The sequence below is a fragment of the Micropterus dolomieu genome, linkage group LG02 (assembly GCF_021292245.1).
Source record: "Micropterus dolomieu isolate WLL.071019.BEF.003 ecotype Adirondacks linkage group LG02, ASM2129224v1, whole genome shotgun sequence".
Taxonomy (NCBI): Eukaryota; Metazoa; Chordata; class Actinopteri; order Centrarchiformes; family Centrarchidae; genus Micropterus; species Micropterus dolomieu.
Genome location: NC_060151.1, coordinates 31,494,567 through 31,507,367, shown reverse-complemented (window position 1 = coordinate 31,507,367; position 12,801 = coordinate 31,494,567). Strand labels below are relative to the sequence as shown.

The 12,801-nt window shown below is 40.4% G+C and overlaps 1 protein-coding gene across 1 annotated transcript in view; it reads left to right on the top strand.

Annotated features, from left to right (window-relative positions):
- si:dkey-89b17.4 (zinc finger protein 850) overlaps positions 1-7,868 on the top strand; it is a 38,904-nt gene extending 31,036 nt beyond the window's left edge. The window contains exon 4 of the mRNA XM_046038494.1: positions 4,696-7,868. Within this exon, the coding sequence (XP_045894450.1) occupies positions 4,696-5,123 (428 nt within the window). The 3' untranslated portion in view covers positions 5,124-7,868. The remainder of the gene's footprint in view (positions 1-4,695) is intronic.
- Positions 7,869-12,801: the final 4,933 nt, after the last annotated feature.

Sequence of the window (12,801 nt, the reverse complement as noted above, 5' to 3'; positions counted from 1 at the left end):
GACAGAATGCTGAGAATATTCACTATTCACTGCATCATCATTGCTGCACCAGACAGAGGCAACAGGAAGTTTTATATTTTACAGTTTTTGTATGTAATTTCATCACTAAATCCACTTCTGAGAAGTTTTGAGGTGAAATCAGCTGTGTAGATGTTGAATATTGACAGTTTTACGAGAAGTGACGGCGGAACAAAAATGTGCTTGAATATTTTCGGAGTTGTGGCTGCGGGGGAAGCCTGCTGTGACCCGCGGGAGGAGCGCGTGAGGCCGGCCGGCCGCCCGCTCACAGAGCCCTCTGCTCCCGCCGTCACACAGACGCTGCAGCAACAACGGCAGAGGAAAACACAGCTGGAAGGTTTTCATACCGCTTATCTGTCTTTACATTCTGAGGAAGGTCGAAACGTTTTAACTTAAAAAAGAGAAAGCTGTGTGGATCGCTGGTGTGTGTGTCGCATTGAACATTACGTCACGGCAGTTGTGTGTGGCGTCGCTATGACAACAAGCTACGTACTATCTCTGGGTACTATCTGCAATGGAAAACGGAGCAGGGCCGAGCAGAGTCCAGTCTATCGATTTGCGCTATGGTAGCATTTTTCAGCAAGGCAGCATAGATCGTCAGAAAACCGGCAACAGTTCAACGTTTAGTCCTAAAAGACGATGCAACTCCGACTCTGTTTGGGCCTGGAAATTCACAATCACAACCTCAAAGTATGCTTTATTGGTTGTGAATTATATTTAAAATAAACACGGCGATGTAACTTCACAGACTGTTCAAGTGCGGAGTTGTTGTAAACGTTGGCTAACACGGCTAAAGTTATAGCTATAATGCTAATGTTACACCTGATTTAAAAAGCTACTGAGCAAACGTTCAAATTGTTTGGCCAATTTTTATGTAAAATTGAGTTGAAATATGGGGATTTTTTGTAGTGGTTTATGGGAAGATGTGGAACAATGATGTTGTGGACTTGTGAGTAACTTCTACCATCTGCTAGGTTACGGTCTCAGTCTGAAGCGGCTTTGATTTGGATCACACTACCTTGTTTCTTACGACCCGCCCTTCTCTGCTTCTGATTGGCTAGTATTCCTTACCTGGGAACTGCGCATGTGCAACTCCCAACAAAGATTTTGTACAAGTAAGATGCATCACTCTGTAGCTCAAGAGCGGAGCGTACAACACAGGGTGAAAAGAGGAGCTGCAGCAATGTGCAGTATGAGAAAAATAAACCATGTAAACCTGTTCTGGTACAACCTCTAAATAAGATTTTGAACCTGAAAATGAGCAGAATACCACCTCTTTAAATACTTTGAATACATTTACATACATTGTAACATTGTAGATAAGTCGTAAAATGTGGAAAGCATAACAGGTCTCCTTTAATGTTGTTTTTGTACGTGTAGGGTCAAGTTAGGAACAACAAATATGCAACGTCTGGTTAGACTTTGAAAATAAAACTAGTGGTTAATGTTGTGCAACGTCACAGTTTGGTTACGTCGTTAGGTTGAGGCACAAAAACTGCTGGTTAGGGTTAGGAAAGATCATGGTAAGTTCAGTTCCGCTACTTACGTAATATCACAAAACTAAATCAGTGAATCTTTTTGTTTCATATGGGAAACAAACACCGGTTTTAACGGTTTTGTCTCACCTGTCCACCCAAACCAACTCCTTACTTTGACTTTTCTGTTATTTATACTAGGCCTACTTTTAGCGTTGAACTATGGCGCTATCGCTTGCCATGTGCGTTGGTACCAGACACCGAAATACGTGTCAAAGCAAAGCTTTTTTGGGGGGAAATGAGAACAGTCTGAAAATCCAGCTGCTGGTGATAAATTTCAATGAAATCTAAGGGAAATCAGAACTATAGTGTGTCCTGGCCTCATGTCAGCATTTCGACCTTCATGTAGAGAAAAAAACTGAACAGTTAATTGAATAAATAAAACATGTGGAAACGTTTGTTTCGGTGGCTTGTAAAAAACAATCTCACCCACAACTCATGACTCCAGTATCCAGTCACGGCGTGCGTCTTATCTGACAACTAAATGTTGGACTTAATGTTTTATTTAAGAGAAACTAAAGTACTCTGGTTGAAATAATGTGGTCCAAAAAGTGTGTACCAGTGTTTTTCTTCTTGTGTCTGGTGCTAAATCTGAAAATATTATTTTATTCTAACATATAATTTAGACATTTACATATTTTGTTCATCATAAAGTTCATAACTTTTAAAAGTGCATCTTTGTAAGTTTTTTACAATCAGGAACAAAATTTTGTTAAAGATATAATCAAATCCATCTGTGGGATTTTAAAACCACCTGTCAGTCATGCCATGTGTATCTGCAATGTTTAATGTAAACCTTTTGAAAACATTTGGATAATTACTAACCTGAAACAAACCGGCTTTCTACAGTAACATGTGTCTAAACCAAACTCCATTCATAAAAACCTGCACTTTACTGTCCTGTCCTCTGTGCATGTGTTTTTATCCTGAAGATGAAGGTTTGTGTTTGAGGAAGATGTGAAACTGCTGACTGATCAACATCAAACATTGACTTTGTTGCTAATCAACAATAAAGAGCTAATTTGTATTATTATTTGGAAATGATCTTTGCTAATTAAACAAAACAGGTCCTAATGCTTTGTTGGCACAAAATGGCTGCCAGTTGGTATAGTGTCAAACTGCCTTTTTATTTTGTCTGTATCAGATTTTACATCGATTATGTGATGTCGACCGTGTCATCTGTGTGTAATAACCCTTCATGGCAGATTTGTCAGACAGTCTGTAAATGAAAATCCTTTCGTCACGCAGCTCAGATCCGAGCAGCCGACGGCCTCTTGGGAGCCAAACTGTGTCAAAATAATCACTTTATTGTGATTTTGGTTGTAAAGTGAGACGCTCATTAATAAGTCATTGTTTTATTCTGAAAAGCTGCTTCGTGGCTGCAGACGCCCCTTTTTTCTTTAGATGTTTAATGTTTTTAAGAAACATGAAATCGACAGTTTATGTCTTGTCATGCTGAGAGAAATGGAGCTGACCTTTGACCCTTTGCTGTTTGTTCTTCAGTGCTATTTTGACATCAGGACCTTGTAACTGTAACTTACTATCTTAGTTACGAGATCTGTAATTAATGTGATATGGATGAGAAAGATTTTTTTGACGTACAGATTTAGTTTTCTCATAATTACAAATAAATACAGATTTTGTCAAAACAGTTTTTTGCTGTTATGAGAATCTTGTTAATTATGAGATTTACTTTTGGTAACGGAGATCCAGAACTCATCGATTACAAGTTTTTCTTGTAATAATGAGACAGTTTTTGTTTGTTTGCAGTCATCAGATACAGATCTAGTTAGAAGTTGTTATGGAGCTGCAGCACTCAGTGACAAACTTGTGTGAAAGTCCTGAGTTTGACCCATCCTACCTTTATAATCCGTACTGTTGTAGTCTTGTAGAGACCGGTCTTGGTCTCAAGACCACTTTTTGATGGTCTTCTTGTCTCGGACTCGACCACATTTGTACTCGGTCTTGTCTCGGTCTCAGACATTCAAGACTCTGGATTTTATTTCAAGACCAGTCAAGACCATAACTTTGGGAATATCAATAAATTGCTTTTGCATCGTCTGATTTATTTGTTAACATCCAAAATTTGGTTGGATGTAAAACGTGTTGCTTCAAATGCAACAATTAATTAAAAATGTGTTGTTAACGTAACGACTCTCCCTTCCCCGCAATGGTAACTATGGAGAAGGAGTTGATTTCAGCCCTTAGTGTTTGTACGTGGGTGTTTTAATGGGAATGTGGAAGAAGTACCTGTGATCTCGTTCCACATTTTATTGTGTGTCATGTAATGTGGGAAACTGGTCTTGGTCTCGACTTGGTCTCAGCCCCTAAAAGTCTTGGTCTTGTCTCGGTTTCAATAAGTTCTGGTCTTGGTCTCGACTTGTTCTCAGCCCCTAAAAGTCTTGGTCTTGTCTCGGTCTCAATAAGTTCTGGTCTTGGTCTCGACTTGGTCTCAGCCCCTAAAAGTCTTGGTCTTGTCTCGGTCTCAATAAGTTCTGGTCTTGGTCTTGCCTTGTTCTCAGCCCCTAAAAGTCTTGGTCTTGTCTCGGTCTCAATAAGTTCTGGTCTTGGTCTCGACTTGGTCTCAGCCCCTAAAAGTCTTGGTCTTGTCTCGGTCTCAATAAGTTCTGGTCTTGGTCTCGACTTGGTCTCAGCCCCTAAAAGTCTTGGTCTTGTCTCGGTTTCAATAGGTTCTGGTCTTGGTCTCGACTTGGTTTCAGACCCTAAAAGTCTTGGTCTTGTCTCGGTCTCAATAAGTTCTGGTCTCTGTATTGACTTGGTCTCGGTTTTGGCGGTCTTGACTACAACACTAATAATCCGTCTTCTGATTTCCTACAATGCTACCGCCGTGCGGCCACTAGAGGCAGCTAAAAGCCTAAACATGGGTCGTAAGAAGCTGGATAATAATCGACCTACACGTCCATTTTTCTGGTGAGGATGGCTGAACAAACTGGACCGTCTGACTGGAGGTCTGCAGCTGGACGTTGGTTTACGGGGGAGCGATATATTTAGACGCTGCCATCACTAACGTGTCCCGGCAGTGCGGGACCTCCTCAGCTCTTTGAGGTCTGAATCTGCTTGTTGCACAGTCCACCTCGTGGCGTTAATGTGAACTAAAACCCTGGTCTTTGTCTCCTCTCAGATCTGAGTTCGGGGGGTTCGACCAGCAGCTCCAGGAGCTTCGTCTGCAGTCAGTGTGGGCGGTCTTACCGCCACGCCAGCTCCCTGCTCAACCACAAGAACAGCCACAAGACCGGGACCTACTTCTGCAACCACTGCCAGAAGGAGTTCCCCAACCTGATGTCCCTCAAGAACCACAGACGGATCCACACCGAGCCCAAGCGCTACCGGTGCCCAGACTGCGGAAAGTCCTTCCGGGTGTCCACGGCGCTTATCTGCCACCGCCGCATCCACACCAAGGAGAAGCCGTTCTCCTGCCAGCAGTGTGACAAGCGCTTCTCGTCCCGGTCCAACCTGAGGCACCACATGAAGGTGCACTGGAGGGGTCCGCCACTGTCCAGAGGGAGGTCATCCGCCTTCCTCACCGTCACCTCCAGACCTTTCATCTAAATCTAAACCTCACTGGTCTTTCTGAAACAGACTTCCCCGGACCGCGTGGTCTCCTGAGGAACACCATGTGGAGGTTTTGGTCTGTGGGTTCGGGTTTAAATTTTATCAGTGACTGAACACCTGATATCATTATATCACTGAGATATTTCACCTGAAAACCATCAGTCTGAATTTATCAGTTTTAAGTTCCCCTCTTCGAGGTTTTTCCTGGTTCCTGATGTGAAACAAAAGAAGTTCGAAAATATCTGGTTCTGTGAACAAAAGACAAAGTCAACTGCGACTCCCATGGTGCATTTCACTGTCAAACAGTAAATCACAGAGCTTCATATACTGCTGTGTGTTCAATAACAACAAGCTAAATGTAAATTGCGTTTGGAAAACTGATTATTTCAACGCGATTCATTCTCATTGCATTTAAAATTCTCTCTGATTGATGGTTTATCTCCATAGCAACAGCAGCTGAGGCTCATGGGTATTTAGAGACAGACAAAAACACAATTTATCAGAAAACAAGGGTCAGTTATTCAAACTTCCAATCACTTTCACGACTACAGTATAAGTCTCTCTTTTTTGGATCGGGTGACGTTCTGATCAGTTCCATTCAGTTTTGATATTCAGCTTTTACCTTGAATTTTGGCGTCTGAATCTGATAAACTAGAGTTTATTTACTTGAATGTTTTGATCCGAGTCGTGTTATTGCCCTATGTGCTAATAACGGATTTCAGTGATGTCATGTTGTTTTTTCAGGATGATGTGTAACTCTGGTGCATTTACAGCAGTGGCAACGTCTCGGATATTAAATCAACAAATAAATATATAGAAACTAAATGTAGCAGTTTGAATAGATATTATAGTTTTATCATCATCGTTTTTTATCAACAAGTCCCCCAACCTAAACGACAGCATATATCGTTTTATCCATCCCAAAACGACACATATGAGCATTAAACACTGTGAACGAGCGTTACCACTAATGTTGTGAAACGGTCACACTTTGGTTACTTTTATGAAAAACATTGTGGTTTGGGTTAAAATAAGTACATTATATAAGTCACGTGACACAAGTCAGTTAAAACTGTTCTCCTAAGTAAGTCCAGTTTTCAGCCATCCAACCACCCCGTCCTACCTCCTTATGCGGACTCCCTGCCTATTTATAATACGTCACCCGACGTCCTCCTTTGCTACCGTCATATTACCACTAGAGGTCGTTGCCACAATAAAAGTAAATATGGGTCGTCATAACGTGCTGCACAAACAACATATAGTTTTAAGTCCAAACCACATAAATTCAGATTGATGGTTGACGAACGAATTTTGGAATTAAATTTCAACATGATGTGTTTTAGCAGTTATTTAGGTTTTCAGTGAGTTATTCAGTTTCTTACATGATTCAGATCCTTTCATGAGCAGGAAACCTGGAAGCTGAAGCTCTTCTCTTCATGGAAACTTAAATGTGCGTATTTTTTCTCTGACTTTGTGAAGCTCTCTGAGTTTCTCTCCGTCGATGATGAACGGCACTCGGAGGCTTAGCTGAACGGGTCTGAACACTTTTACACTCTGAGTGAAGCGGCATATTGCGTCGTCGTTGTCGTCACTTCCTCCTGATGAACTGAGCTCGCCGAGTGTTTTAGTAGATATCAGACTTTATCTATTGGGATATATTTTAGGTTTAAAGACGTCAGAGTGGATGATGGGTCTTCTGTTGTTTCCACTACCTCTTCCTCTAATCTTGGTGTACTAGCTCCTATTTGTTCCTCTCATGTAATCCTGATTTTCTGTTTTATGCTCTGGTTTCACGTCATTGAACGAAGCGAAGAGTGTTGTTGTTGTAGAGTCAAGAAGCAGAAACATTTTAAGCCCGTGGAAGCGTCTTTTTCCTCGGCGTCACGCTGTCTGGAGCGAGACCATTCAGATCTCAGCAGCTGTAAATGCAAAGAAGCATAGATCAGATGATATTTATCAGAAAACATGTCCAGATACAGATCACATGTGAAGGCCAGGTGAAGACAGGGCCTTTGTAAAACTTGTCCAGAGGGAAAATAGAGGAAATGAAAGCAAGGATTCTTTTTTTTAGATGATCTTTGAGTGAAAACAACAGCTCATTTCATTCATATAAACTCTCTTTCCTCTGACAGACTGTAAGACTTCACAGCGTCTCTTCAGACTGAAACTTAAAACGTTAACTTCTAACAAACTCTGAAGTGGAGGAAGAAGGCGAAGATGAACAGAGGACGTCGACATGGACAAACATGAGGAGATTCTGTTTTTTACACTACGGAGGATAAACAGTGTTCCTTCCTCTTCTTCTGTTAGCATTTAAGACTCATAACGTACAGACGTAAAGCAGAGAAAAAACTGGGAAAATGTAGTTTCATGGGTGTTTGGACGCCTTCAGGTCAGCAAAGGAACTGTGAACTTAGCTGCCCTGACGGGAATCATCATCATCCTCCGAAGGACTGTCGAGGTCAGAACCTCAACACTCAGACTGTTTTTAACTTCAACACCAAAATCAAACCATCAACACGGAAGTCCATTTATGTCATGTGGGGAAAAAAACTATCATATGTTTTTTATTCACTATTAAGTGTTTCTGAATCTTGTAAATATAAAAAAAACTTAAATATGTCCTGTAATTGTAAAGTTGTAAAGTTTCAGTATTTGTAGAACACTTTGAAACTGCCTCCTGGATGAACTGCAGGAGCTAATTATGACAAACTCTCATAAATATGAGAAACGGCATCATAATTATGACGCAACTGAGTTTCTTAATCAGTAGATATTATCTAGTAATTATGCCTACTATGTTGCGATTATAGTTGAATTCCTCATTGCTATGATATTAGAAACCTTTTCATAATTATACTGAGTCAAACTTGAAGTATCTCATTATTATGAGATAATAATGAGATACATAATAATGACAAGTTTTATTTATGATGAGAAACTTTCTCATAATTATAAGATACAGAGTATGAGATAGTTATTACAAACTCTTTATATATACTCTTTATCTCATAATTTATGATCCTTTTTATGAGAAAATAAATAGTCAAATCTATGAGGTGCAATCTCATGTAGCAAGTATGAGGAACATTTATAATGAAAAACACAATTCAGTTTCTTAATCATTAGATATTATCTAGTAATAATGAGAAACTCATATTTATGGCAATCTATGACCGCTATTTTATGATTCTGACAAAATTTGCTATGATATTTCATGAGAAACCTCACAGTTATAAGATTCAGAGTCATAATTATGATAATAATTATGATGAGATATTATCTCAAGAAACTAATTATCACTTTGTTCTATTTATGATGAAATCGTATGTAATAATTATGAGAAACCTTCTCATAATTATGAGCTACCGAGGGTGAGATACTCATAGTTATTACAAACTCTGTCATAATGAGAAACATCTGAGAATCTGAATGATGAGATTGTATCTCATCATTTTGACTTGGCATCTAAAACTGAAAAAATAAGTTTCTCTTCTTTATGAGAAAGTTTCTCATAGTTGGTAGATACTATCTCATAATCACGAGAAGCTTATTTTAATTATGAGGTACTCAGTCATACTAACTCAGTACTTGAAGAAACATCCTATTATCTGCGAGATAGTATCTATTAGTCATTTCATAATTTATAGATACTTTATCTCACAAGTATTAGAAAGTTTCTCCAAACTCTGAGAGTGGAAGTCATTATTATGAGAAAAACCTAACACTTAACAATGAAAGAAAAACTTAGTTGGTGGATTTGTTCTTCAAAATGTGGAAATAGACTTCCATAACCAGCTGTTCTACAAGACGACCAAAAAACTGGGACTCTTGTGACGTTCTCATCGGATCTCTCACAGACTTCATTTATCATGGATTTCTTTCATGAACAAAGCTGATGTCGGGAGCCATGTAGCTTTGTCTCTGAAGAAACTCACCAAATACAGACTTCAGGTTCGTCTGACAGCGGCCTGTTGACCAGCAACGTTCCTCATCAGGAGAGTTTCTAACATCACGGATTTATCCTGCCTCCGTCTTCTTCACCGTCTTGTACTCAGTTGGTTTTTAGGACACCTGTATTTTCTGACTCTGTGCCTGACAGCTCACATATATAGATAGTTTAAAGGGTTGTGGTACAAACTAAAAAGAAGTAGAATTTATAAAAGTAATGATGTGATGATGCTTTTGCTTACTTGGTACAATCTGCAGCTGATTTCACTCAAACGAAACGCTTTCAGCTCTAAAATACTTACATGATGTGTGGGTTGAGGGTCATAGTTCAGTGTTGTTTCTACACTTCAGATCTAGTTTATCAGATGAAATTATAAAGAGTTCTCCAAAAAAAGTGACATACAACTGCAGGTCATTGTGACAGCCATTTTGTCTCCTTTCTAAATAATGTATTTTGTAAATATGACAATGTTTTCTCATACTCTTCGCAACTATGAGAATCAAAAAGTTATACTATCTCCAGCACAATATCTGTGAAGCTTCTGAGTCATCCAGGTCTTAGGTATCCAAGGAAGGTTAAAATCAAGGGCAACTGGACTTGGTTGAAGATACTTGAAGACGTTTCGCCTCTCATCCAATAGGCTACTTCGAGCCTGGTCTCATCCCAGGGCGTCAAATACCGATGCTTTGAGAAAGCCTGACAAATTGTTCGTATTTGAAACACAAGGTATCTTTCAGCGTCCGTATGAAATGCACTGGGCTTTCAAGTAACACACTCGCCAAACAACCATAGTTTTGGTGCCTAAACCTAACCAAAACCATGATCTTTTCCTAAACCTTACCAAACTGCATCGATACCACATATTAAAAACGCGTCTTGTACAAATGCTGAAGGGTACTTTTCAGGCTTTCTCAAAGCGTCGGTATTTGAAGCGAGATGAGAACACGTTGGCTTCTTCAATTCTGACTGACTGGCAGGAAGTTGTGGTCGTTGAAGTCACCTGAGGCCAAATGTGAGTGTTTAGTGTCCTGGGGAGAGATGAACCACTGGGAGGACAGATGGTTCGAAAGAGGAGTGAAAGATGCCATTTACACCAGAATAGAGAGACCGTCACTGAACAGAGGAGGTCTGAGACACCACTTATCCCCCACCTACAATGCTGTCCTTTCATCTCTTCCCAGTAAAACAAATACTCACATGTGACCTCATGTGTCAATGCTAACAACAGTCGTTTAAACTTGGCTTCAGGTGACTCTAACCACCACAACGACGGTCGTTACAACAGCCAGGAGCACTGACGAACCGGGCGGTATCCATCACTTCGATAACGACCCCACAGAGGTTAAATAGCTGGGAGTCCCTGCCAGTCAGTCAGAACTGAAGAAGCCTCTTGGATGAGAGTTGAAACGTCTTTGAGTATTTTCAACAAAGTCCAGTTGCCCTTGATATTAACCTTCCTTGGATATATCATACAAAATTCTCGGAATTAGTAATTATGAGAACAATATTTAAATTATGAGATCTGCATCTCCAGAGATCTGTGAAAAACAGTCAAAATTCTCATAATAATGTGAACGAGAAAACGTTTCCATATCTTTATCTGGTAATTATGAGATGAGTCTTTGTTGAATGCATTATGCTTACGTTCATTCCTGACAGCCTCGATTTAGGGGTTAAGTTAAAAGTTGTTAAGCAGTGTCTGTTTAAAGAACATTTTCCTCCTGGTTTAATTTGATTAGAAAAAATGTCAAATTAGTTTTAGATTTATCTGCGTCGGCATTCACATGGTCCAAATAATCAGGTTAATTTTAGTTGGGGATGCAAAATGGCGCAGCATAAAGGGACTTGTAGAGACATAGCAGTAGACTCTGTGCTGTTTGGTTAGATGATGTATTGTCATTGTACCTCTATATCATAACCTCTGTATGACCTTTTATATACAAAACAAATAACTGTAGAATACATGTATTTATATCTACTTGTGATGAACTGATGTTAACGAGAGTGTCAACTGACAAGCAGCTGACAGTGAGAAATGGTTTGTTGCAAAAAATCACTAAATCTAAAATGTCAGGCTCTCAGAACATCATCGCATCGCTTCCTGCGCATTTTCTTCTTCTTGATGGTTCTTATTGTCCTCTACAGTTTTTAATAAAACATTAATTGGTAAATTCCTGGAAGCACTGTAGCTTATTCTAAATCAGTCCCAAATACACCATCCTGCTGGCCCAAAAACTCACTAGAGCACCACATGTGGATTCATCCGCCGCTGAAAATAGTCCCCAACAAATGCACTATTTCCTCCTGTTTATTTGACAGAAACATACTGAAGCAGAGCAGGATCCCCTCCCTTCTGAGACCGGGCCGCAGGGCAGTATTCCAACATGATAACGACCCCAAACACACCTCCGAGACGACCACTGCCTCGCTAAAGAAGCTGAGGGTAAAGGTGACAGACTGGCCGAGCATGTCTCCAGACCTGAACCTATTGAGCATCTGTGAGGCTCCTCCAACAGAAGGTGGAGGAGCTCAAGGTCTCTAACATCCACCAGCTCCGTGATGTCGTCATGGAGGAGAGGAAGAGGACTCCAGAGCCAACCTGTGAAGCTCTGGTGAACTCCAGGCCCAGGAGGGTTAAAGCAGCGCTGGAAAATAATGGTGGCCCCACAAAATATTGACACTTTGGGCCCAATTAGGACATTTTCACTGAGGGGTGTCCTCACTTTAGTTGTCAGCGGTTTAGCGGCTGTGTGATGTGTTATTTTGAGGGGACAGCAAATTTACACTGTTATACAAGCTGCACGCTCACTACTTTACACTGTTATACAAGCTGCACGCTCACTACTTTACACTGTTATACAAGCTGCACGCTCACTACTTTACACTCTTATACAAGCTGTACGCTCACTACTTTACACTGTTATACAAGCTGCACGCTCACTACTTTACACTGTTATACAAGCTGCACGCTCACTACTTTACACTGTTATACAAGCTGCACGCTCACTACTTTACACTCTTATACAAGCTGTACGCTCACTACTTTACACTGTTATACAAGCTGTACGCTCACTACTTTACACTCTTATACAAGCTGTTCGCTCGCTACTTTACACTGTTATACAAGCTGTACGCTCGCTACTTTACACTGTTATACAAGCTGCACGCTCGCTACTTTACACTGTTATACAAGCTGTACGCTCACTACTTTACACTGTTATACAAGCTGTACGCTCACTACTTTACACTGTTATACAAGCTGCACGCTCACTCACTACTTTACACTGTTATACAAGCTGCCCGCTCACTACTTTACACTGTTATACAAGCTGTATGCTCACTACTTTACACTGTTATACAAGCTGTACGCTCACTACTTTAAACTAGCTGTACACTCACTACTTTACACTGTTATACAAGCTGTACGCTCACTACTTTACACTGTTATACAAGCTGTACGCTCACTACTTTGTACGCTCACTACTTTACACTGTTATACAAGCTGTACGCTCGCTACTTTACACTGTTATACAAGCTGTACGCTCACTACTTTACACTGTTATACAAGCTGCACGCTCGCTACTTTACACTCTTATACAAGCTGTACGCTCGCTACTTTACACTCTTATACAAGCTGCACGCTCGCTACTTTACACTCTTATACAAGCTGTACGCTCACTACCTTCCACTGTTATACAAGCTGCACGCTCACTACTTTACACT